Source organism: Lissotriton vulgaris, chromosome 2_1, assembly GCF_964263255.1.
Source record: "Lissotriton vulgaris chromosome 2_1, aLisVul1.2, whole genome shotgun sequence".
NCBI lineage: Eukaryota > Metazoa > Chordata > Amphibia > Caudata > Salamandridae > Lissotriton > Lissotriton vulgaris.
In genome coordinates, this window is record NC_141687.1 from 956,123,957 (window position 1) to 956,151,581 (window position 27,625).

At 49.9% G+C, this 27,625-nt stretch overlaps 1 protein-coding gene across 9 annotated transcripts in view; it reads right to left on the reverse strand.

Annotated features, from left to right (window-relative positions):
- The window catches only part of ZMYM4 (zinc finger MYM-type containing 4), a 1,284,131-nt gene that overhangs the window by 454,588 nt on the left and 801,918 nt on the right, over positions 1-27,625 (reverse strand). For all 9 annotated transcript variants that reach the window (XM_086956525.1, XM_086956522.1, XM_086956517.1 and 6 more), the window contains 2 exons: positions 19,351-19,492; positions 18,380-18,525 (listed from right to left, as the gene is read on the reverse strand). In XM_086956525.1, coding sequence (XP_086812651.1) covers positions 18,380-18,525; positions 19,351-19,492 — 288 coding nt within the window. The remainder of the gene's footprint in view (positions 1-18,379; positions 18,526-19,350; positions 19,493-27,625) is intronic.

Consider the following 27,625-nt stretch of genomic DNA (forward strand, 5'->3'; position numbering starts at 1 on the left):
TTCTCACATTGGTGAGCAGCGGTTGGGATTTGAGCTTGCTGTTTTACCACACGTATCCTAAGAATATCATTTGCAAGATCACATAAGTACCAAGGTACATATAACTTAGCTTAGAATACTCTGAGTTCTACTGAACCAGCTGTTGTAGTTCAACAGGGCCTAGCACACCCTGACTACAACTCTTAGCAAAGGATCAGTAGGCAAACAAATAGTGTAGGTAAGTGCACCACTTGCACCTCACTAGAAAAGCATGTCAGACAAAGGAGGGAACTCAGAGGCCCCCCCTTGTGTCAGTTGACCCTCCACAGGTCGTCTCAAGATATGCAGCTCTTAGCTTCCAGGAGATGAGACAAGTGTGTAGCTCCAAAAAGCTAAAACAGGGTTCTAACCCTACAATCCCATTCCTGATTGGTCTCTTAGAGACTTATGATGCCAGAAGGACTGCTAACACAGACCCTTCTAATCCAGATGGGAACATGCCCCCCTTAGAGGGAACCCTTGGGGACCCTGACCTACATCTCAATGGAACAGTCAGTGAAGGAGAGGAGGAGGATCAGGAAGTGTCAGGGGATGAGGCAGACAAGGGTCAGGTAGAAGTCAGTAGACTCACGAGGACCAACTTAAGCAGGCATGAGAATGGATTTGGGGGACCCCCAGGCCCACTCTCAGGCAGGCTTAACATTGGGAATGGACGAGTTAGCTCTCTATCCAGAGGTTCTAACAGATCCATTCGAACCAATGGCTCTCAGACCTCTTCTCACAGAGGGATGACATCCCCTCAGAGAAGAGAGCATGAAGCTAAGATGAGGGAAGTCAATCTGAGGATTGAAAAGGAAGAACTTGCCCTGGCCAAAGAGAGACTTGCCTTTGCTAGAGAGCAGAAATTGAGTGGGGTAGACCCCACTGGTGGCAGCATTTTACCTAGAGAAAAGGACAGGAGTTTAGACACTAGACACCTGAGTAAGACAGTGCCCCCCTTTAAACAAGGGGATGCTATCCACAAATGGATAACTTTCTGGAGAGGGCCTGCACTGTCCAGTGCGTCCCCCAGAGTCAGTGGGCAGCTGTCTTGTGGCTCTCCTTTGAAGGCAAAGGTAGAGATAAGCTCCTCACTACTAGAGCTGAGGATGCTAACAATTACCAAGTCCTGAAATACACACTGATAGATGGGTTTGGCTTAACCACTGAGCAGTACAGGTTGCTGTTCAGGGATACCCAGAAAACTCAGTCTCAGGATTGGTCTGACTTTGTGGATTGTGCCACTAAGGCTTTGGAGGGCTGGTTGCTGGGCAGTAAGGTTACTGATTACACAATATTGCATAATCTGATCATGAGGGAACAGATTTTAAACAATTGTCAGAACCAGTTGTTGCATCAGCACCTGAAGTTGACTCGGATCTGACCTCTCCCCAAGAATTGGGAAAGAAGACAGACAGATGGGTCAGAACAAGGGTTAAGCAGAACCAGGGTGGTCAGAAGAAAGCAGACCAGAAGGGTAACAATAAGAATGAGCAAAATGACCAGAAGTCTTCGACAGGCCCCCAACAAACCAAAGAGGGTGGGGGTCAGGCTTCACAGCAGAAAAGGAAGACTCAAGAAGGCCAGTCTAAAAGGTGGTGTCAATACTGTAAAAGTAAAACTCACTGGTTTAGTGAGTGCACCAAGAAAGGAGGGCAAACTCCTACCACTGCAGCCCCTAAGGCACCTGCACCCCCTAGTACAGTCAGTAGTGGTAGTGCACCTCCCAAGGGATTAGTTGGGTTAACCTTGGGATCTGAGGGGTATGACAACTTAGTTGGCACACTCACTCAGGCTGTCCTTGTCTGTACAGGGGATATGGATATATCCCCTGATGCAAGTCCCAATACTTTGAGCAAATACAGGCAGACACCTTTTATAAATGGAAAGATGGCTCAGGCCTATAGGGACACTTGTGCCAGTGTCACAATGGTGACACCTAACTTTGTGGACCCTGGACAGATCATACTAGGTACAGACTACCTAGTGACCAATGCCAGCAATGTCACTACCCACCATAGTATGGCAATTGTGGCTTTCTCCTGGGGAGGGGTAAGTGGCCAAAAGAAAGTTGTGGTTAGTTCAGACCTCCCAGTTGAATGTTTGTTGGGCAATGATTTGGAGTCATCACTATGGTCAGAAGTGGAGCAGAGGACTCACATGGAGATGTTAGGCTTGCCAGCACATGTGCTTGCTGTGACTAGGTCACAGGCCAGAAGATGCCCCACTGAACAGGTGCTGGATCCTGGAACAATGGACCAGACACCTTCCAAGAAGAAGAGCAGTAGGGTTAAGGCATTGCCTTCCCCCTTGCCCCAGGTTGAGAATCAAGTCTCAGAGGAGGCTGACCTCAAAGAGCTGAGGGAAACTGAGCCTAAAGAACTTGAACCTGGTCAGGTTAAGTTTCTGGGTTCAGGGGGACCCTCCAGAGAAGACCTGGGGAAGGCACAGTTAGACTGCCCTTCTCTTGAAACCCTCAGACAGCAAGCTGCTGCTGAGGCTGCAGGGAACGCCACAGGTACCCACAAGTTATACTTGGATGATGGACTTCTGTACTCTGAAGCAAGAGACCCCAAGCCTGGTGCAACCAGGAGGCTGGTCATCCCCTTGTCACAGAGGGGTTTCCTTCTTACCTTGGCCCATGAGATTCCCCTTGCAGGACACTTAGGACAGACAAAGACTTGGGACAGACAAAGACTTGGGACAGGCTTGTCTCACACTTTCACTCGCCCCACATGAATGAAGATACCAAGGAGTTTTGTCGCTCCTGTGTCACTTGCCAAGCCAGTAATAAGTCAGGTGGCACAACAAAGGCCCCCCTTATACCAATGCCTGTGGTGGGGGTACCCTTTGAAAGAGTGGGGATTGACATTGTTGGTCCAATGGAACCCCAGACAGCATCAGGGCACAAGTTTATACTGGTGGTGGTGGACCATGCCACCAGGTATCCTGAAGCTATTCCCCTTAGGACCACTACAGCACCTGTTGTGGCAAGAGCCCTAGTTGGAGTGTTCTCCAGAGTGGGCTTCCCTAACGAGGGTGTCTCTGACAGAGGTGCAAACTTCATGTCAGGATATCTGACTGCTATGTGGAAGGAATGTGGTGTCAACTACAAGTTCACTACACCCTATCATCCACAATGCAATGGGCTTGTTGAAAGGTTCAACAGGACCCTAAAAGGGATGATTCATGGACTACCTGAAAAGCTCAGGCGTAGATGGGTTGTCCTGATACCCTGCCTTTTGTTTGCTTACTGAGAGGTCCCACAGAAGGGGGTTGGCTACAGCCCTTTTGAACTTCTGTATGGGCATCCTGTAAGAGGACCCCTGTGTTTGGTGAAGGAAGGATGGGAGAAACCTCTCAAAAAGCCTGCAACCAACATAGTGAACTATGTACTTGGTCTCCGCACCAGGATGGCTGAGTATATGGAAAAGGCTTCTAAAAACCTTGAGGCAAGCCAAGAACTCCAAAAAGCTTGGCATGACCAAAAGGCTGTACTGACTGTGTATAAGCCTGGACAGAAGGTGTGGGTGTTGGAGGCAGTGGCCCCAGCAGCACTCAAAGACAAATGGTCTGGGCCCCACACAATCATTGAGCAAAAGGGAGAGGTAACCTACCTGGTGGACCTTGGAACTCCCAGGAGCCCCCTCAGGGTGCTCCAGGTGAATAGGCTCAAGGCATATGTCGACAGGAAGGACATGAGCTTGCTCATGGCCACAGATGAGGGACAGGAGGAGGAGAGTGACCCTCTCCCAGACCTGCTCACTCAGAACCCTGATGATGGGTCAGTAGATGGTGTTGTCTTTTGTGGCAGCCTCTCTGAACATCAGCAAAAGGATTGCAAACAGGTTCTTCAATCCTTTAGACATATGTTCTCTCTGACACCCAGTCAAACCAATTGGTGTACCCATGAGGTTGACACTGGTGACAGTCTACCAGTCAAGAGTAAAATCTACAGGCAGCCTGATCATGTCAGAGACTGCATCAAATCTGAAGTGCAGAAAATGTTGGAGCTGGGAGTCATTGAGCCCTCAGATAGCCCTTGGGCTAGTCCAGTAGTTCTAGTGCCAAAGCCTCACACCCAGGGTGGTAAGAAAGAGATGAGGTTTTGCGTAGACTACAGAGGCCTCAATGCAGTCACTAAGACTGATGCCCACCCAATACCAAGGGCAGATGAACTTATAGATAGATTGGCTTCTGCCAACTACTTAAGCACATTTGACCTGACAGCTGGGTATTGGCAAATCAGGTTAGCTGAGGAAGCCAAGCCCAAGACAGCATTTTCTACCCCTGGTGGGCATTATCAGTTTGTGGTAATGCTCTTTGGTTTGCAAAATGCACCTGCCACCTTCCAAAGTCTGGTGAATCAAGTTCTCACTAAGCTGGATGACTTCTGTGCAGCTTATCTTGATGATTTAGCTGTCTTTAGTTCCACCTGGGAGGATCACCTGGTCCACCTGAGGAAAGTGTTAGAGGCACTGCAAGTAGCAGGTCTCACTATCGAGGCCACAAAGTGCCAGATAGGGCAGACACAGGTTGTATACCTGGGCCACCTCGTAGGTGGAGGCCACGTTCAGCCACTGGAGAGCAAGATACAGTCCATCAAGGACTGGGCTCCTACAACCACCCAGACTCAGGTTCGAGCTTTCTTGGGCATGACTGGTTACTACAGGAAATTTGTCAGAAATTATGGATCAATTGTGACTCCACTTAATGACCCGACAAGTAAAAAGATGCCAAAGAAAGTTCAGTGGAAAGCAGGCTGTCAAAAAGCATTCGATGACCTAAAGCAGGCCATGTGCACAGCACCTATCCTAAAGAGTCCAGACTACTCCAAACCATTCATTGTCCAAACAGATGCTTCTGAGTTGGGTGTGGGAGCTGTTCTATCTCAGCTGAATTTTGATGGTCATGACCAGCCCATTGCTTTTATTAGCAGAAGGCTGACTCCCAGAGAGAAAAATTGGTCAGCTATTGAGAGGGAGGCCTTTGCTGTGGTTTGGGCACTTTAGAAACTGATGCCATACTTGTTTGGCACTCATTTCAAGATTCAGACCGACCATAAGCCCCTCTTGTGGCTAAATCAGATGAAGGGTGAAAACCTCAAACTGCTTAGGTGGTCCATTTCCCTACAGGGGATGGATTTTACAGTGGAGCATAGACCTGGCACTGATCATGGCAATGCAGATGGGCTCTCCAGGTATTTCCACTTAGAGCAAGAAGACTCACCTGGTCAAGGTTAGTTTATTGTCCCAAAGTTTGGGGGGAGGGGGGGGGGGGGTCATGTAGGAGAGTAGGGTCTGCAATCCTATGATCACCCCAGATGTTTGCTTTTTGCTTCACTGGTTTACCACTTCTCTGGCTGTGGGCCTGCTAATCAGACCCACAGCCTAGCTGTTCTCTCACTAAATTGACACGTGTACCTTAGGTGCATTTACCAATTGGTGCTGGGCCACCTTATCAGACGCTGTAACTCAGGGCATAGGTGTACCCAGGGCCTACCAGGGGCTGCAGCATGTATTATGCCACCCCTGGCTGGCCATCTAAATCTGACACAACTGGCTGCACGACAGCTGGGGCAAAGTGGTGTAATCACCCTTTGCTGTAGATATAGTATACCTATATCTAACCCTAAAATGGACACATGTATTCCTATCAGTCACTCCTATGGCAGGCCTTAACAATCCTGAAGGCAGAGTGCTTAGAATTATGTGAGATGGTGCTCTGGCATGAGCTGAGCCCGTCTGCAGCTTGCGGAACCAAGTCCTAATAGCTGTTCTATGATAACGCGTACCATATACTCTTAAGTGCATTATAATCCTCGCGGTTATTTGCTATCTTTGGTATCGCTTTATCAAAACATGTCGAGTAAGGTGTCATACGAATTGGAATACTAACTGTGAGAAGGTGGCCTGATATGCAGTGCTCACTATTCTAGTGAACACTATGTATCAGTCCAGCAACCCTTATTGATGATTGGTTGTAAGTCAACCTTATAGACCAGCTATCCTAGTAGCGTGGATACGAGCAGTCTAAGGCTAAAGACTCGAGAGGGCGTGTTAAGCCAGCTGTTATACCACACATATACCCCTTGAAAACCAAGTGAAAGGACACCACACAAGTGTTATGAAAATAAACAGTATATTTATTAAGAATCACAACAGCCCTGTACTCTTTATGAGGACAGGGTACTAAGCACAAAACAAAACTCTTACGAAAATACTTAAGTTAGCACAGTATATACAAATGCCCGAGGGGCACGGAAAACCATATACTCTGAAAGTGGAATGCGAAATTACTAGCAGGTAAGTACAGTACTAATAGGCTTTGGAATCGCTAGATCTTGACTATAGAATCTTCAGATTACTTCAAGGAGACCCAGGGGACTCGGGTGCAGAGTGTGCACTCTCACGCGTGATGCGGGACAAAGTCTATGGTAGCTAGATTTCACAGAGTTAATGTTCTCGGGCGAACCCGACCTGGTGGGAGGAAAACGAAAGTGGATTCTGACCCTTGGATAGTGAGGCTATGCTGGGGCACCGAAATGCCGAAGTTACCTAGCCCAGGGGCTGCAGCTGCATAGGTCTCAAAAGACGTCGGGAATCCTCGTAGACGGACCAGGAGCCTGGAAGAAAGATGCTGGCAGGCGACCAGTGAAGAGAGTTCGAAGTGATCCAAGCCTGGATCTTGAAGATGGACGATACCTGAAAGCAGAGGGGACCAAGTTCATGACTACTAGCCAGTAGTCAGGTGGCACCAGGAGGGCACCGGATGGTAGTCATCTCGACTAGGTGTGTGGGCGACGCTGTGCTCTGCAGATCACACGGACCAGGAGGCGTTGTCGGCGACCAGGATGGAGGAGTGAGCTGTCCCACGATGGATGAAGCTGTCGGCGTCGCTGGACCCAGGATTGGGCAACAAAGCCTTGGCAAATTCAAGCCCACGCGGTGGACTCAAAATGGCGTCTGGAGTGGACCAGGAGGGTCCGGGGTGCCTCTCTTGAAGAAGGAAGCAAGGGCCAGTCTGGAGCAACCAGACCAGCAGCAGTGATGTCGTCGAGCGTCGTTAAGAAGGCCACAAGCCAGCCAGCTAGTAGCCAAACAACGCGGTGAGCAGGCAAAAGCAGAAGGGCCCCACGCAGATCGTGGAGATGCTGGAGGGCTGATCTTCGGTGTTGGAGCTGCTCAGGGTTGGGGCTTCTCGGACCCCACAGCACTCACCAGTGGAACACTCGGTGGGCTTGTTGCAAAGAAGTCGTGCAGTCTTGGCGATCGTCGGTCCCTCGAGGTCTCGTCGCACTCACGGTTCTCAGCTTGGCTGTAGAGGTGAGTAGAGGTCAGAGGTGCCAGGGAAGCCGGGTCTCGTCGAGCTGGGCAGTCGGATTCCGGAGGAAGGACTTGCAGCAGACCGCAGTGTTCTTAGGATGGTGCCCGCTTGATGCAGGTTGACTACTCCTTAGCCACAAGGGAGAATCTTGAAGAAGAAATCTTGATGTCCTTTCGCAGAAAGTCGTGTCTTGATTCCAAAGATGATCTAATTTGAACGGGGGGCCCGCTCCTATCTTTATACTAAGAAAAGGGGCTGACCCAGTGACTAGGTCCTGCCTATGGGTGGGACTAGGAGGGGGGTGGTTACACCCCTCTCCCATGCCGGACTTTCCCCAGGCCAGGGGCTGGTGTGCCCCTGGAACTGGTTCTGACTGGCCTATGCGTAGTGAGCACCGGGGTGCCACTCAGCAGTCACCTTCCTGTAAAGCCCTGCCTACCCAGGATACACAAAACCCTGTCTGGGACAAAACCCTGTCTTAGGGTCCAAGCGGTGAAGTCTCTCCTCCTCCTTGGAAGGGTGGGTAGGGAGGGTAACGGACTGCCCCAAATGGAAAGGGGTTACCACTTTAGGCAGAGAAGCAGCCCTGGTTCCAAGTACCATTCTTTCAGCATGAATGGTCAAGAATGGGGGCTGCGAACTGAGAGCTTGAAGCTCACTCACCCTCCTTGCGGAGGTGATCGCAATCAGAAAGACCGTTTTAAAAGACAAAAGTCTCAAAGGACACCTGGTGCAAAGGCTCAAAATGTGAACCCATTAAAAAAGTAAGCATAAGATTCAAGTCCCATAGAAGCATAATAAAAGGAGGAGGAGGAAATTTGTTTGTAAGGCCCTTCAAAAACCTTAAAACAATAGGAGATTTGAATAATGACGGCTGATCCGGCAGGCAAAGAAATGCTGACAATGCCGAAAGATAACCTTTGACTGTAGCCACAGCCATCCCTTGCCGTGCCAAAGAAAGCGCAAACTGCAGAATGTCAGACAATCGAGCCTTCAAAGGATCAACGGATATCTCCCCACACCATGAAATAAGTTTGGGCCACCTATAAGAGTAGACAGACTTGGTGGAATGACGCCTGGCTGACAAAATGACATCCACCACGTCATGTGGGAGAGAAAAAGAAGTCATGTTGCCCCGTTCAATCTCCAGGCATGAAGGTGTAAGGTCTGAAGGTGGGGGTGTAGAATCTGCTCCTGCGACTGCAAGAGGAGGTCTGCCCTGAGAGGGAAACGGAGCGGCAGGCACGAGTAGAGGTGGAGAAGATCTGTGTACCACACCCTTCTTGGCCAATCCGGGGCGATCAATATGACTTGGGCCCGGTCTTGACGAATCTTCCACAGAACTCGAGGAATCAAGGGTAATGAGTCCCCCAAAGCTCCCTGCATCGGATACTGGAGACTGCAGAATGACTGTCAGTGAGCGTTCTCGTGAGTGGAGAACAGGTCCACCTGATGAGTCCCCCACGTCCAAAAGACGTGACGAACTACCTCTTGATGAAGCCTCCACTCGTAGTCGGCTGAGGACTGCCGAATGAGATTGTCTGCACGTACGTTCAGAACTCCGGCGAGTGATTTGCCATCAGACAAATCTGATGATCCTGAACCCAGGACCAGAGACACAGAGCCTCTCTGCAGAGACACTGCGACCCAACTCCTCCCTGCTTGTTGACATACCACATCTCTGTAGTGTTGTCCGTCAGGACTTGAACTGACTGACCCTGAAGGGAAGGGAGGAAGGCCTTGAGCGCCAGACGTATCGCCTGCCATTCTAAAAGGTTGATGTGAAGCAACCTTTCCTCTGGAAACCAAAGACCTTTGATCTCCAGATCCCCAGATGAGCACCCCACCCTAGAGCGGACGCATCAGTTATCACTGTGGCAACTGATGGAGGCAGATGGAAGGGCTTTCCTTGAGACAGATTGCTCTCCACGCTCCACCAAGTCAAATCCACTGCAGCTTCTCTGGAGATTTCCTGAGATCCCCATTGTGTTGATACCACTGCCTGGGGAGGCAACACTCCCCTCATGTGCCAGCGTGCATGGTTGACCAACAGAATACAGGAAGCCATCAGACCGAGCAGACGAAGGACCTTCAGGACTGGAACGACCGCTCCATTGTAAAATAAAGGAATCATTTCCTGTATGTCGAGAATCCTTTGAGGAGGAGGGAATGCCCGACACACAGCAGTATCCAGTACTGCACCTATGAACAGGTTGCGCTGGGAGGGCACCAAGTGAGATTTGGGTACATTTATCGAAAAGTCCAATCTGTACAACAAGCAAGTTGTGACTTGCAGATGATGGAGCAACTTCTCTGGCGACTCTGCTTTGATCAGCCAGTCGTCCAGATAAAGGAATACTGGTATCCCTAACCTTCTGAGATGTGTTGCCACCACTGCCATCACCTTGGTGAAGACTTGAGGCGCAGTAGTAAGTCCAAATGGAAGGACCGCAAACTGGTAATGCTGCGAACCCACCGTGAAACGGAGATAATTCCTGTGCGACTTCAGGATGTGAATGTGGAAATAAGCATCCTGCAAGTCGATCAACACCATCCAGTCTTCTTCCAGCAAAGCCTGAAGACCCGGTGCAAAAGTGAGCATCTTGAACCTCTCCTCTTTTCAGATAAAGATTCAAGATCCTGAGATCCAGATTGGACAAAGTCTGCCATCCTTCTTGGGTATCAGGAAATACCGGGAGTAGCATCCCTGACCCCTTTCCTGCTCCGGAACCACCTCTATCGCACCTTTTCTTAGTAACGCCAGGACTTCTTCCTGCAGGAGAAGCAGGTGGTCCTCCGAGCAAAAACCTTGGCAAGGAGGGTATTTCGGAGGGAATTCCCGAAAGGGAGGAGCATACCCATTCTCCACGAGATTGAGAGCCTAAACGTCCGATGTGACCGATTCCCAATCCTGCAGAAAATGGGTAAGCCGACCCCCTACAGGACCAACATGATCCAGAATGGCGGATCTAGGGCTGCTTTGCTGTGGTAGGAGGGGGGTGGGAAGAGGAGAAGGAGGAGGAGGATGAGGAAGAAGCTTGACGTCCTCCCCTGAATGACTTGTACAGAGAATTCTGTGATTGCTGCTGCTGTTGCGGTTTGTTGTAAGAACGAAAGAAAGACCTACAGAATCCCCTGTATCTCCTACTCACAGAACCTCTGGACTGAAGACCCAAAGACCTAGCCGTTGCCCTGCTGTCTTTGAACCTTTCCAGCGCAGCATCCGCCTTTTTTCCAAAAAGGCCAGAGCCATCAAACGGCAGATCTACCAAGGCAGCTTGTACTTCCGCAGAAAATTTAGAGGACTTCAGCCAGGTTGTTCTCCTGGTGGCAATAGACAAGCCCATAACTCTCGTCACAGAGTCAGCTGTGTCCAAACCACTCTTGATGACTTGGTGAGCAGCAGCCTGAGTGTCAACAAGTACCTCATTAACATTCTGCCTATCCTCCTCCGGAATCTTAGGGGCTAATTTCTTAACAGAGTCCATCAAAGCATGGATGTAACACCCTAAGAGACAAGTGGCATTCGTTGACTTAAGAGCCATGCTGGCTGAAGATAAGATTTTCTTTGCTGACTGATCTTGCTTTGTAGATTCCTTGTCCCCAGGCACCTGTGGAAAGGCACCTGCAGATTTCTTGGAGCATGCTGCCTGTACCACCAAGCTCTCGGGCAAAGGATGAGAAGATAAGAAGTCCGGGTCACCAGGAGCCACCCTATATCTCCTCGCGACAGCTTTCGAAACCGCTGGAGCTGTAAGAGGCTTACGCCACACTTCCAAGATTGGCTCTGTCAACTCCTCATTGAAAGGAAGCATAGGCTCTATCACTGAAGACGGAGAGTGGAGAACTTCTGTTAAAATATTAGATTTAAATTGCCCAGTGGGAAGATTTAAATTCAAAAGTTCCACTGCTTTCTTTATGACCACATGATATGGAGCCACATCTTTTGACGGGGCATCTGGAACAGAAGAGAACTCCCAATCTGGAGAAAGTTCCAAGCCACTAGCTTCCCTCAGATCATCAAAGAAATCCTCAGATTACTGTAACTCACCTTCTTCCATCTTCATCTCTCTGTATCTCCGTTCACCAGAAGCCGTTGAGCCTCCCTTCTCGAACTCTCCTTCGGGATCGGCGGATCCGCTCCCGACTCAGATGGAGCCGCTGCCGAACTCGGCGCCGAAGGAACAGGCTGCAGCGAACGAGGTGGTCGAACAGGAACTGGCGCCGGTGACGAAGGTATCGGCGTCGAAGACCTCGGCGGCACCGGGAGATGCCAAGCCGGAGTCGGCATTAAAGGAGCCAGAGCATACGTTTGTGGAACTCCAAGATTATAAGTCATCAAACCCATGGGGCCAACAGGTGCTCCAGAGGGGTACATGCCTCTCGAGAACACCCCATACATTGCATTTAAATAATACGAAGGGTCTTGTCCCGGGCCCGGAAATGGAGGGTATGGACCCACCGGCTGCTCCTGAGGAGGCACCGGATTCGGCTCAACCTGTTCTTCGGCACGAGGAACCGGAGTCGGCTAAACATCAGGGGAGGGAACCTCTTCCTCCTCTCGAGCTGGAGAATGAATTGACGTCGGAGACGGATTCGATACTCGAGCTGGTGACTGCTCCGGTGAACCAACAGACGATTGCTCACCTTCCGGATCCAGTGCAGCATGTAAAGGAGAAACATAATCCTTCCGATGTCGACGACTTGGCGACTTCGGGTCCGACTCCTTCTCCAAAAGACGCAGAGACCCATGCCTCTTCTTCTTATGCTTCTTTTTTGACCCAGAAGCATTCCCCGAAGACGACCTAGAAGCCGACCTCGAGCGAGACCTCGAACACCTGGAGAGGAGACTACGATCTTTTCTTCTCCTTGCCTTTTAACTTCGCAACCAGAAGTTTAGCCTCTCTCTCTCGCAAAGCCTTCGGATTCATTTTTCTGCAACTTGGACAACCCTGGACGTCGTGGTCAGATGACAAGCACCACACGCAATCTTCATGAGGATCCGTGATCGACATCATTTTACCGCACTCTCCACAGGGCTTGAAACCGGTCTTCGACGACATCTTGAAAGAGATACAAGAAAACACTGAAAACTGTCAACAGTAACACTAGAGCTACTGAGGATCCCTAAAGAAACCGTTAGCGTCGACGACGCGGAAAAAAAGGGAACTGATGTCATCACGCCGACGTAGGCCCTTTATAGAGTCAGTGACGTCAGCGGAGCCGCGTGCGATGCCGTGCTTCTGTGACGTCGTCCACGTCGGCGTGAAGAGCTACAAAAGAATTTCCGAATATTGCTGACGCAGGGGGATATTCACAAGGTGAGGAATCCACTGGCAGATGTATCCATCAGAAAAGCCTTTTGGCACTAACAGTCCAGTTGATTGTCCTGAGCATATTTTTTAAGGAGAGTTCTGTGAGGGGAGTCACAATGGACCCATATCCCTTCACAAACCTACTGTAGTACTCAGTCAAGCCAAGGAATGACCCGACTTGGGTATGGGTTGATGGAGCTGCCCAGACCAGGCTGGCCTGGATCTTGGTCTGTAAGGGCTGTACCTGGCCTCCACGAACAAGGTGGCCCAAGTACACCACAGTGCCCTGCCCTATTTGGCATTTGGATGCCTTGATAGTTAGGCCTGCAGATTGCATGGCTTTTAAAACCTTCCCAAGGTGGATCAGGTGATCCTGCCAGGTGGAGCTAAAGACCGCAATATCATCAAGATAAGCTGCACTAAAGGATTCTAACACAGCCAGGACTTGATTCACCAACCTCTGGAAGGTGGCAGGGGCATTCTTTAACCCAAAAGGCATTAGAGTGAACTGATACTGCCCATCAGATGTGTAGAATGCTAAGGCTTTTGCTCCTGGGGCAATGCAAATCTGCCAGTACCCTGCAGTTAAGTCAAAGGTACTTAGACATTTGTCCATCAACTCATATGCTCTTGGGATAGGGTGAGCATCTGTCTTAGTGACAGAGTTTAACCCTCTATAGTCCACACAAAACTTAATTTCTCCCGGTCCACCCTGTGGATGAGGCTTGGGGACCAGAACCACTGGCTAGCCCTGTGGCTCTCGGAGGGTTCAATAACCCCTAACTCCAGCATCTTACGGACTTCAGCTTTGATGCTTTCCTTGACTTGGTCTGATTGTCAATAGATATTGTTCTTGGCAGGTGAACTGTCACCAGTGTCCACATCATGGGTACACCAGTTTGTCAGACCAGGGGTCCGGGGAAAGAGACTAGCATACTGTTTCAAGAATTGCTTGAAGTCAGTCTGTTATTGGGCAGAGAGGATGTCTGAAAAGACAACCCCATCCTCTGACCCATCTTTTGGGCTATAGGAGAGGAGTTCAGGGAGAGGTTCACTCTGCTTCCTGTTCCTTACCAGTCACCATCAGCATGGTGATGTCAGCCCGGTCAGTGTAGAGCTTGAGGCGGTTAACATGGTTTTCCCTAGTGGTTGTCTGCTTGTGCCCAGGTTAACTAAGTAAGTGACCTCACTCCTCTTTTCTAGGATAGGGTAAGGGCCAGTCCATCTATCCTGGAGTGCCCTTGGTGCCACTGGCTCCAAAACCCACCCCTGCTACCCAGGCTGAAATTCAACCAGTGGAGCTTTTTGGTAATACCAGTGCTTCTGAAGCTCCTGGCTGGCCTCAAGAGTCTTGGATGCCTTTTTGATGTGCTCAGCAATTCTGGACCTTAGACCAAGCACATAGTCCACAATGTCTTGCTTGGGTTCTTGGCAAAGCCTTTCCCAACCCTCTTTCACAAGACAGAGTGGTCCCCTCACAGGATGACCAAACAGAAGTTCAAAGGCGAAAAACCCTACCCCCTTCTGTGGCACTTCCCTCTAAGCGAAAAGCAGTTCTGGTAACAGAACATCCATCTCTTCTTGAGTTTTTCAGGGAGTCCCATGATCATGCCTTTCAATGTCTTGTTGAACCTCTCAACAAGGCCATTGGTTTGTGGGTGATATGGGGTAGTAAACTTTTACTGCACTTCACACTCCTTCCACATGTGCTTCAGGTAAGCAGACATGAAGTTGGAACCTCTGTCTGAAACCACCTCCTTAAGAAACCCTACACTGGTGAAGACACCCAGGAGGGCCTTGGCTACTGCAGGAGCTGCGGTAGTCCTACTTGGAATTGCTTCAGGGTACCTAGTACCATGATCCACTACTACTAGAATGAACTTGTTCCCTGAGGATGTGGGATGTTCAAGTTGACCCACAATGTCCACGCCTACCCTTTCAAAGGGAACCTCCACCACAGGCAGTGGTATCAGGGGGGCCTTTGGGTGGCCAGGAGCTAAAAAACTCCTTCACCTTTTGGTGCATCTGGGGCCAATAAAAGGGACTAACAAGCCTTTCCCAAGTTTTTCTTTGCCACAGATGTCCAGCTAGGAGGAAGTCATGAGCCAAAGTTAGGAGGAACTCCCTGTACTTCTGTGGCACTACCACTCTTCTGGTGATTCCAGGAGTGGGGTTTCTTGCCTCAGCATACAGTAATCCCGCTTCCTAATAGGCTCGGTGGGTACCACTGACAGTTACCAGAGAAAAGTTCCCACAGGAGTGCCCCACCTCGAGAGGTTTCTTTAATTTTTTCATGTCACAAGCCCTCTCAAAGGCTGTGAACCATTTGGTGATGTCATCACGTTCCTTAAATTTAGGGACAATTCCTTTGTGGATTTTAGGATCATAAAGACTGCTCTTTATCCTTATTATTTATATTGCTGCCACCACTGATGGGTTGTAAACCCATCTCTTTCCTTTCTTTCTTTATAGCCAGGAGTCTGAACTCTAGTTCTAATCTCTTGGCCAGCTTTGCTAAAGAGCTGTCCTCTTCACTGGGAGTTCCCCAGTCTGTTCTCTGGGACCTGATCCACCTGTGTGGTCTCTAGGTCCCCAGAGATTGAGTCTTAGAGTTAAGGGCATGGGGTCCCTTTCCTCCCTAGGGATGATTGGAGGAGGGGGGGGGGCACTATCTATCCCCCTGATCCACCTCCCTTTCCTCCTCTGACTGGTCATCACCATTTTTAGAGGGGTGGTCCTGAGCATACTCAGCCAGGAGCTCCTGGAGCCCTTGTTTGGTTGGATGCTTGCCCATTGGACTCCGGGGTCTCCCAGGGTCAGGTAAGTACAGTTGTTACACCCTCAGCAGCACAGGGGCAGCCGTGTGCAGAGTGAGTAGGCCCAATGTTATCCTATGGAGGATAGGGGGCCTTCGGTTGGTGGCTGCTAGCAGGCAGATCACGCAGCTGTTAGCAGGCATACCACGAGGCTGTGGGAGCTGAGCTCCTGGTCACTTACACAGGGCAAGTGGGGAAGTAGAGTAGGGTAGTTGCTGTACTTCCAGCGATTCTCGGGCGGCTGGGTGCAGGGTGCTTTTGGGCCTTTGGGCGCCCAATGTTCTTCAATGCGAGACTTGGAAGTTGATCAAAAGCTGCAGGCTCGGGGAGGGAGATTCTTCAAGTGCGACCACCACTTCGAGAGTTAAGTTGGGATCTTGGAAGATAGACAGACACCCAGGAGTTTGGCACAGGGGGCCGTGGGGTGTCTTTGGATGTTGGGAAATCGTACCCTCAGCTGTTCGCGGTTGGAGGGGTCCCTTGTTGTGAGGCTGCAGGCGTCTTCAGGATCGTCTAGGACGGTCTTTGGGCACTGGATTCCGGGTCACAGTCACCGGGGGTACGTCGTCGTGGTCTTGGTTCACTCAGGCACAGGCTGGGCTCGGCAGGTGCAGAGTGTGCTGGATACGCTGTTCCTGGCTGGCACCAGGGGTGTTGCTGTTTGAGCAGGACCACTGCTCAAGAGAGTCCCAGTCTTTAGATGAGCAAGGCAGGCAGTTCCTCTGGAGTTTTCGAGGTTGCTGTCCTCAGGAGACGCTGGGGTTTTAGCAGGAGCAGGTTCAAGGATCAACAGGCCGGTAGGGCTGGGGCCAAGTCAGTTGGTGTTGTCCTCTTGTTAGCAGCTGCACGACAGGTCTTCTTGTTTCTTTCTTCTTTCTTGTTTCAAATCGGGATCTGAGGAAGGAAGGTTCAGGGTGCCCCTAAATACTAAATGTAGGGGTGTTACAGGTAGGGCAAGGGCAGGGACCAATGGGTCCCTGTCCAGGGGTAAGTACACCCCCTATCCTGCTCCTCTCCTGTGGGAGGGGGGCAGGGACCTATCTCTGATTGGGCAGGGCTCTCCATCTTCAAAATGGCGGGGGCCCGGAGTTATGCTTCACCTCGCCTCTCCCAACTTGAGGGCGGGGTTGGCAGAGGCTGGCACACCCCCTTTTGTCACTTAGGGTTTCCCGCCAGAGTGGGGGTCAGAACCAGTGGGGGCTAGTTGCTGAGTACAGCAAGTGGCCTGGAGTAGCTCAAAAAGGCGGCATGCCTTTAAGGCTTCCCCTGCCCATCCTGGGGGAGGAGTCTTGGCACCTCGTCCCAGGATGTGCATTGTTTCAGGCCCCGAGAGCGGCAGGCTCTCGACCCAGGGGTCCAGAAACATGTCTGGTGGTGGCAGCCTCGGTAGCCACGCAGTCAGGACACTGGGAGTTGGTTAGGTTCCAGGGGGCATCTCAAAGATGCCCTCTGTCGTGCATTTTGCATTAAATCCCACACTGGCATCAGTGCGGGTTTAATGTGTTGAGAAGTTGGATATCAAACTTCTGTCTTCAGTGTAGCCACCATGGTGCTGTGGAGTTCGTAATAACGCCATATACTCTTAATGGCATCATTGCACTTACAGTGCCCAGGAATGGCCATGGGTACTGTAGGCACACAGGGCACATGCACCTTTCCCACAACACTGGCATAGTGCACCCAGCTAGAGGGGTAACTGATGCATGGAAGGGCAGTGTGTTTGTGGGCATAGCACACAGAGATGTGTGCCATGTCGACTGTTTAGTTCTGCACCAGGACATTAAGCCTGCCAAGGCAGTGAGTGTGTGTCAGGGTACAGGGGCCCTAAGGGTGGCAAAATAGGTGCTGCAGCCCTTAGGGGTCTTCTCTGGTCACAGTGCCCTGGGTACCTAGGGTATCATTTGCCAGGGGCTGACAGGTGGCCAGAGATGCCAATTGGGTTTTAGTTTCAACACAGTTTTAGGGAAGGAACACAGACCCTGGGCACCTGATTGGCAGGATCCCAGGGCACACTCAGTCAAAGTGCATCAGCAATTCAGCAAAAACGTGGGGGCAATACCATGCAAGAAAGATGGCACTTTCTCACAAATACACCATCCAGTGTAATGCTGTGCGCACTCATGCAGCAATGCGTGACTGCCAGCCACTTTTATAGCCTTCCCAAAGATGCTATACTCACCCCGTCTCCCAAGAGGTTCAGCTGCGGTCTTTCTACTAGAGGAGCTGTTTTAAAAAAAACATTTATAGGTCTAGGCCCGAACTAAAATTGCAGTCAAAGGTGACCATTTTCACTGAGATTGGAGGTACAAGGCTAAGCTCTGATTAGAACATTTTAAATGGAAGAGTACCAACCAGGGACTCAGATTGTACAGGTCATGTGGGAGAAACATTGCGCAGGTGAGAAAAGTACAAGGCAGGGTGGCACATCTTCATTCCTCCCAACACACTGCATTTGTCAATATAACAGATAGAATAAAGTACAAATCTCCATTTGCCTTTAAAATTTTAGTCACGTCATTACTCTCTTGCCATTGTCATTTTTTAGATAAGACAGGTTCCCATAAATACCTATTAATGATATTTTGTTTTGGAGCCCCAATTAAACTTGCACATCATTCAAGATAATAGTCATAGGCATATAGTGTTAATTAACAAGTCAGAAAATTTAGCACTGTACTAAGGTCTAGAAGATATCTGAAAATGCACGTTTAGTTCACATGAAAATGAAATGTACTTACATTAAGTAGCCAGCACACATGAAGCACCTTGCAGAGTAAATATTTGGCAAATATATTTTTCATGTATAGGGTAACATCTCTGGGAAATGTTTTCTATTTATAAATAGTAGGGTGCTCAATCCAAAAAAAATACATTTCTCTGTCAGGTTATTTAGAGGCAACTTACAGGTAGTGGCACTCCAAACGGAATAGGAGCGTATTGGCTGAACAGGTGCATGGGCACAGGCACAAAGACTGGCACGGGAACTGGCACCGCCACTATCTGTGGCACAGGCGGGGAGGGAGGGGGGGCCTCCACCTTTTTCTCCTCCTCTGTAGAAGAAAGTGTGTGTTATTTTCTTAGTAAAGGATGTAGTGGTGTTACTCTGATTGATTTTTGGTCTAGATCTGGCCAACCTAAAGGCAATTGGAGGAAGCAGAGCAAACTATTTTCTACATACTGCAGAAAGCATTTTTGAAACAAATTACACATACAAGCAAATAAAGGCTTTTCAAGCGACATTAATAAATGAAAGGGAGTGCTGCAATACTTTTCTTTCCAGCAAGGATAACTACTTTTAACACTGATAGACATGAGATAAATAGTTTTAGTTCCCAATGACGATGGCTCTAAGGTTTTGGGATGCTCACTGCGATGAGACATGGATTGATTTTTTTTTAATGAAGTTCAACGTCTGGTTGCACCATGAAAGACACCCTAGGTCAGGAATTATCAGAGATGTGTGCTTCAAAGCGGTGTACATAAAATCGTCCTCCCATTTTCCGACACAAAAATAGTTGCACAAAGAAATTGCACATTTTTCCGAGCAGTATTATCAAGGTTTCTAGCAACTGCATCAATTAAAGCAAACCCCCAAACTACAACTATGTCATTATGATAGGCACCAGGTCACAATAAAAAGCCCAAAAAACAGATTTTATTGAATTAGTTTAGTCGGTGGTCGTTTTCAATCCTTAAAAAGAACTAGAAACTTAACTTGCATTGGTTACCACAATGCAAATTCAGAGTGAACTTTCTTAGGTTTACAACAGCTATATATATTGAACTGGAAAAATAATTTGCACATTAGTAAAGGCTGTCTCAAAGAGTAGAAAACATTGAAATTAGCGTTAGGCATTATTTTAACAGTCTTTTACCGGTCTGACACTCCTTGTGTTGGGTGTGAGGTTTGCAGGAGGTGGCTTTCGTCTGTGTGATGGGCTTGCATAGCAGAGCTTTATTCTTGAGAAGCCTGGGAGGGTGTGCAGGTAGCTTCAGAGCGTCAGTCTGTGTACTAGCCTATTCAGGAAAAACATATTACATATCCAAAGGAAATACTTATCAATTAAATGGTCTCACTTTAGAATAACAAGGTATTCTATAAGGAAATTGTTTACTACCTGTACCAAGAGTTCTGCAGCTTGCAGCTATACTGGATTCAAATACTGTATCGAATATGCTACTTACCAGTATGCATCTGTTCTTGGCATGTAGGGCTGCTGACATTCATATCTGTGCATAGATCGCCACCTAGTGTTGGGTCCGGATGTTCGCACATTGTTGTCCTGGAAGAGTCTTCGAAGTATCACGAGATAGGTGGCTCCTCCCCCGGACTACAGTGCGCATGGGCATCGACTCCATCCTCAGATTGTTTTTAGCCATTGTGGCCAAGATGGAGTGAAACTACGTGAATGATGACCATGCCAGAAGTATGTGTGAATGCTGCAGCCGCTACAGGCGCCGGGGAGGAGGGCGGGCGATATGAATGTTAGCAGCCCTACATGCCAAGAACAGATGCATACTGGTAAGTAGCATATTCGGTTCGAGGCATGTGGGCTGCTGAATTCATATCTGTGCATAGAATACATAGCAGTCCCTCCATTAACGGCGGCCGCCCGTGCCAGCTGCAGCAGTCTGGAAAAGTGTTTTTAGAACAGCCTGCCCTACAGCTGCCTGTTTGGAGTGCACATCAACACAGTAATGCTTTGTAAATGTGTGTGTGGTAGACCATATGGCTGCTCTACCTATGTCTTCCAAAGGAATATTTCCAAGGAAAGCCATGGAGGCCCCCAACTTACGGGTGGAGTGGGCCCGCGGTGAAATGGTGAGAGTGCGCTTGGCTTTCTGATAGCAGACCTGAATACATTTAACGATCCACCTGGCTATACCAGCCTTGGAAATGGGGTTACCTTGTGTTGTGGCGCAAAGGCAACAAATAGTTGTTTAGTCTTCCGAAAATCTTTGGTCCTATCAATGTAGTACATTAGGGTCCGTTTGACGTCAAGTGTGTGGAGCATTCTCTCAGCAAGTGACTCTGGATTTTGGAAGAACACAGGTAGTTCTATAGTCTGGTTGATATGGAACTGAGAAACTACCTTAGGAAGGAATTTAGGGTTAGCGCGAAGCACTACCCTGTTGGAATGAATCTGAATAAATGGCTCTTGGATAGTTAGTGCCTGGAGTTCACTAACTCGTCGTAGCGACGTAATCGCTATAAGGAAAGCCACTTTCCATGTCAAGAATTGAATCTCGCAAGAATGCAGTGGTTCAAAAGGGGGACCCATCAGCCTGGTGAGGACCACATTGAGGTTCCACTCGGGAGCTGGTGGCGTCCGCGGAGGAATGACTTGTTTGAGTCCCTCCACAAAGGCTTTAATGGCAGGCACCCTGAAAAGTGAGAGGTGCTGTCTGTTCTGGAGATAAGCAGCTATTGCGGACAAATGTATACGAATGGAAGCATAGGCCAGATTACATTTGTACAGATGTAAGAGATAACAAATGATGTTTTGAATTGATGCATCTAGCGGGTTAGTATTGTGGTTTGCACAATAAATGACAAACCGCTTCCACTTCGCCGCATAGCATGCTCTGGTGGTGGGCTTCCTTGCCTCCCGGATGATGTCCATACAGTCTGGAGGTAAGTTGAGGTAGCCAAACTCGAAGACCTCAGGAGCCAGATCGCCAGGTTGAGCTGTTGCGGATCTGGATGCTGAATGTCGCCATGGCTCTGCGTCAAAAGCCTGGGTGTGAGGCGCAGCCTTTGATGCGGTACCACAGACAGTTCCAGAAACGTGGTGTACCATGGTTGGTGAGCCCACGTCGGAGCAACCAGGATGAGAGTCATCGAGTGCTGCTTCAGCTTGCGTGCCACCAGCGGTATTAGAGGTGCTGGGGGAAAAGCGTACGCAAATTTGCCTGACCAGTTCACCTATATCGCATTGCCTTGCGAATGTGAGTGTGGAAACCTGGCGGCAAAGCTTTGGCATTTTGCTGTTCTCCTTTGTGGCGAACAGGTCTATCTCTGGATGACCCCACCTTTGGAAGTACGGGTGGAGTACTGATGGATGTATCTCCCATTCGTGCATTTGGTGGCAGTACCTGCTGAGCAGGTCTGCCATCTGATTGTCCTTGCCTGGGAGGTGTTCTGCCATGAGGAAGATGTTTCTCTGAATGGCCCACTTCCACATGCTCTGAGCCAGATAAGACAACTGTGGAGAGTGCGTTCCTCCCTGTTTCTGAATGTAGTACATGGCCGTCATGTTGTCCGTCCGGATCAACACGACCTTGTTGCACAGATGTACTTTGAAGGCTTTCCTTGCCATGAAGATCGCCATCAGTTCTAGAACATTGATGTGCATCTTCCTTTGCTGTGGTGTCCATAGTCCCTGCACAGTGTAGTGGAGTACATGAGCTCCCCATCCCTGGAGAGAAGCGTCTGTCGTCAGAATGATCTGTGGCACAGGCTCTTGGAACGGTCGTCCCTTGCAAAGGTTTTGTGGATTCCACAAATGCAGAGAGTTGTATGCCCGACCGCTCACCAACACTAGGTCCTTCAACTGTCCGTGAGCCTGAGTCCACTGACGTGCTAAGCACTCCTGAAGCGGACGCATATGTAGTCTCGCGTGCGGGACTATGGAGATTCAGGAGGCCATCAACTGCATGAACACTTGCGCTGGAAGGGAGTGTTGAGGTCTGAATTTTTGTATCAGCGATTGAATGCTGCTGACCCTCACTGAATTGGGCTGTGCTGTGGCTGCCAGAGTGTTTATTGTCGCACCCAGATACTGCCGTATGTGGGCGGGTTGCAGGTGGGACTTTGGGTAATTCAGTGAGAATCCCAGATCGTGAAGAAGGTGAATGGTGTGGGACATGTGGGCGGCACACTGCTGGGCCGACTTTGCCTGGAGGAGCCAGTCGTCCAGATAAGGGTAGACGTGAATGCTTTTTCTCCTTAGGTGTGCCGCCACCGTCGCCAGGCACTTTGTAAACACCCTGGGTGCCGTGGTGACCCCGAAAGGCAGAACCCTGAACTGGTAATGTTGGTTGTGGATGGTGAACCGGAGGTACTTTTTGTGTGACGGGTATAGCGGAATATGAAAATACGCATCCTTCAGATCTAAAGTTGCGAGAAAATCCCCCTGACTGAGCAACGGTAGGACTTGCTGAAGGGTCAGCATGTGAAAGTGCTCCGACAGGATGTACTGATTGAGGGGTCTGAGGTCCAGTATGGGTCTGAGGTACCCGTCCTTTTTTGGTATTAAGAAGTACAGTGAGTAAACTCCTGTGCCTCTTTCTTTCACAGGCACCAGATCGATTGCCACTTTTTGCAGCATGACCAGGACCTCCTGCTGCAATAAGTGCAAATGCTCGGCGGACATAGGACGGTGTCTTAGGGGTATGTTGGGTGGAGTGGATGTTAACTCCAGACAATAACCGTACTGTATAAGCTGTGTGACCCACCTGTCTGTGGTGATGGACTTCCAAACTGGCAGGAACTGTTGAAGTCTCCCCCCGACAGGTGTTGCGTGGTCGGGGGGCAGTGACAAAGCGTCACTATTTGCTAGTGGCGGAGGATCTGGAGTTGTTGTTTCCACGACCTCTGCCTTTGGCGCTGTTTCCACGATATCCACCCCGACTTTGTTTGGTGTATGTGGTCTGCGCGCCGCCTTTATAGTACTGTGTGGTTTGGGAGAGCTGGCCTCTGGAACACCTCTAGTGCTTTAGCAACGAAAAGAACCACCCCTGAACTGCTGGGACTGCAGAGCCCCCATGGACTTAGCAGTTTCAGTGTCCTTTTTGATTTTCTCCAAGGTGGTGTCCACCTCAGGGCCAAATAGATGATCAGGGTTTACTGTCTGATTGAGAATGGTGGTCTGTATTTCCGGCTTGAATCCTGAGATTCTGAGCCAGGCATGTCGTCTCAGCATGACACTAGTGTTAATAGCTCTGGCCGCAGTGTCTGCCGCGCCCAGTGCAAATTTAATAGAAGCATTTGATATAAGCTTCCTCTCTTGGATGAGCATCTCAGCTGCCTCTTTGTATTCGTCTGGCAGGTGCTGTAACAGGGTCTCCAGTGTGTTGTAATGTGCCCTATCATACCTGGCTAGAAGTGCTTGTGTATTTGAAATGCGCCAGATATTGGCCGCTTGAGCTGCCACCCTTTTCCCTGATGCCTCAAACACCTTAGATTCCTTATCTGGGGGAGGAGCATCACCCGTTGTTTGTGAATTAGCCCTCTTCCGGGCATTAGAAACAACAAGAGAGTCCAACAGCAACTGTCCCTTGATGTAAGTAGGGTCACCAGGCGCCGGTTTATACTTTTTTTCAATTCTAGGGTTTATCACCCTGGCTCTCGTAGGCTCCTTAAAGATCTCCCCAGCATGCTTCAAGACACCCTTCAACATAGGCAGAGTCTTGACATTCCTCTCTGAGACGGAAAAGGTGTCAAAAAGAAAGTCCACTTCAATGGGGTCAGCATGGAGCTGGACGTCCTGATTCTTCGCTGCCCTTTCAATGAGGGCATTAAACGCAGCTGAATCCTCTGTAGGCGACGTGGGTCTGTCCGCTCTTGGCCTTGTCTTGTCGGCGTGGAGTCTCGAGAACCTTCGGATCACTGAGCCCTTTGTCGGTGTCGACCGTCTTCGGCGCCGATTTGTTCGGCTTGACCGCCTTGACCTTTGTCTTCGGCGTGCCAGACTTCGTCTCAATGCCCTTGAGCTGTTTCTTCGGGTCGATAGCGCCCTTTTGCTTCGTCGGCGCTGACAGGTCCGAGGGCTTTGAGCCGACTAAAGCAATACGTACTTTTGGTTTCGATGGGGGCACCAGTGCTTTCACTTGCGTCGAGACCGGTGTCTTCACTTTCGGTTTCCATTTCGCAGGGTGCGGCTCCTTAGCAACGTCCATAGCCAAGCCCGTAGGCGGGGCCGTAGAATTCACTGGAAGATCTTAGCTAAGGCCTTATGGCGATCCCTCGACCGGAGCCTTTTGTAGCGTTTCGGCCCCAATGTCAGTTTGGGTTAGCTCCTCGCCCAAGCTATCTTCCATGGCCCCAAAGGCCCCGTCGTCGTCTCCTACCTCGTCGACGACTTCTTCCGTGTCGAGCATTTCAACATCCGCGTCGTAGTTGTAGTCGACCTCCGACGCGGGATTCGACAAGTTCTCACAAACTTCCCGGTCAGCTCCATCATCCCCGGCATCGAATATGTCCACAGGCGCCGGTGCAGTCTGCTGGGCCTCCTGGCTTGCAGCGCGACGATGCAGAAGAGTCTTCTTGGATCGAAAACGGGAACAAGCCATGCAGCTGGCTTCGTCATGATCCGGCGAGAGACTCTTGTTGCACACCGGGTGGACGTCGATGTGGGGATACTTGCACACGGGACATCTCTTGAACGGACTCCGTTCCATGATGGTCTGTCGATAAGGTCTCTGGCGTCGACTGGGCCTTCAGCGTCGAAAGCACGCGGCTCTCTGGAATCCGGCTCGGAACTGAGCTGGAAGAATCGGGCACCGAACGCAAGACTATACGGACGAAAAACTAAAGGCCTTTTGGCCTTAAGAAAGTTTTTAATCGATTCCGACTAGAGTGAACCAATATACATCCGAACCCAATGGCGGAAAAAAACAATCTGAGGATGGAGTCGATGCCCATGCGCACTGTAGTCCAGGGGAGGAGCCACCTATCTCGTGATACTTCGAAGACTCTTCCAGGACAACAATGTGCGATCATCCGGACCCAACACTAGGCGTTGATCTATGCACAGATATGAATTCAGCAGCCCACATGCCTCGAACATGTTTTCATTTAGTGACTGGAACGGTCAATTCTCCATACCCCCTATTTCTTTTTCTTTTGTGTATCAACCAAGAGGGTACAATACCAGCCCTCTATAAATTCCAACATGCACCAGGAGGATGCAGGAGGCCATCAGCCCCAGAAGCCGCAGCGTCAACCTGACCGAGACTCGGGATTGTGAGAAGTTGGCCTGATATATAATGTTCACTATTCTAGTGAGCACTTTGTATCAGTCCAAACAACCCTTATTGATGATTGGTTGTAAGTCAACCTTATAGACCAGCTATCCTAGTACCATGGATACGAGCAGTCTTCGGGCTAAACTCTAGAGGGCGCGTTAAGCCAGCTGTTATACCATCACATATACCCCTTGAACACCAAGTGAAAGGACACCACACAAGTTTTATGAAAATAAACAGTGTATTTATTTAGATCACAACAGCCCTGTACTCTTTATGAGGACAGGGTAGTAAGCACACAACAAAACTCTTACGAAAATACTTTAAGTTGCACAATTTACACAAATGCCCGAGGGGCACGGAAAACCATATACTACAAAAGTGGAATGCGAAATTACTAGCAGGAAAGTACTGGACTAATAGGCTTTGGAATCGCTAGGACTACGTTACTGAACTTTCAGATTACTAGTAGGAGGCCTAGGGGACTCGGGTGCAGAGTGTGCACTCTCACGCGGCATGCAGGACAAAGTCTATGGAGGCTAGTAAAAGCAAAGTTAGTGTTCTCGGGCGAACCCGACTAGTTAGGCTGAAAAACTAAAAGGATCTGGACCCTTGGATAGTGAGGCTATGCTGGGGCACCGAAATGCCGAAGTTACCTAGCCCTGGGGCTGCGGCTGCATAGGTCTGGAAAGACGTCGGGAATCCTCGTTGCAGTCTATGGAGCCTGAAAGAAGTTGTTGCTGGCAGGCGACCAGTGAAGATTGTTCGGTGGATCCAAGCCTGGATCGAAGATGGACGACACCTGAAAGCAGAGGGGACCAAGTTCTTAATCACTAGCCAGTGATTGTGTGGGCACAAAGGATGGCACCGGGCGAAGTCACCTCGACCAGGTGAGTGGGCGACGCTGGGCTCTGCAGTCTCACGGACCAGGAGGCGTTGTCGGCGACCAGGATGGAGGTGCGAGCTGTCCCACGATGGTTGATGCTGTCGACGTCGCTGGACCCAGGATTGGGGCAACAAGTCTTGGCAAATTCAAGCCCACGCGGTGGACCTAAAATGGCGTCTGGAGTGGACCAGGAGGGTCCGGGGTGCTCCTCTTTTGGAAGGGAGCAAGGGCCAGTCTGGACCAACCAGACCAGCAGTGGTGATGTCGTCGGTCGTCGCCGGGAAGGCCACAAGCCAGGGGGCTAGTAGCCAGACAATGCGGTCAGCAGCAAAAAGCAGAAGGGCCCCACGCAGATCTGGTGGATGCTGGAGGGATGGACTTCGGTGCTGGAGCTGCTCAGGGTTGGGGCTTCTCGGACCCCAAAGCACTCACACGAGGATCCCTCGGCGGTCGTGCTGGATAGAAGTCGTGCAGATACATGAGCCCCCTCGCGGCCATCGCACGCCAACACAACCTCAACATCATCTCTTACGCGGATGACACTCAACTGATCCTATCTCTCACCAAGGACCCCAGCACCGCCAAAACTAACCTACACGAGGGAATGAAAGAAGTCGCCGAATGGATGAAACAAAGCCGTCTGAAACTAAACTCAGACAAAACAGAAGTCCTCATCCTAGGCAAATCCCCTTCCGCATGGGACGACTCTTGGTGGCCGGAAGCCCTCGGAAAAGCACCCATCCCGACAGACCACGCACGAAACCTAGGCGTCATCCTGGATTCTTCACTATCAATGAACAGACAAGTCAACGCCGTATCCTCTTCCTGCTTTAACATTCTTCGCATGCTCAGAAAAACATTTCGCTGGATCCCCTCCGAAACAAGGAAAATAGTCACCCACGCTCTGGTCACGAGCCGACTGGACTACGGAAACACCCTTTACGCAGGTACTACCGCAAAACTCCAGAAGAAACTACAACGAATCCAAAACGCCTCAGCCAGGCTCATATTAGACATCCCACGCAACGAACACATCTCTGGTCACCTTAAAGACCTCCACTGGCTACCCGTCAATAAGAGGATTACTTTCCGACTGCTTACCCACGCACACAAATCACTCTACGACATCGGACCAGAGTGCCTCAACTCTCGACTGTCCTTTTACACCCCCTCCTGCCAACTTCGCTCTTCCAGCCAAGCCTTCGCCACTGTACCTCGCATCCACAAGACCACCATGGGAGGCAGATCCTTCTCCTACCTGGCTGCCAAAACATGGAACTCACTCCCCGCTTACC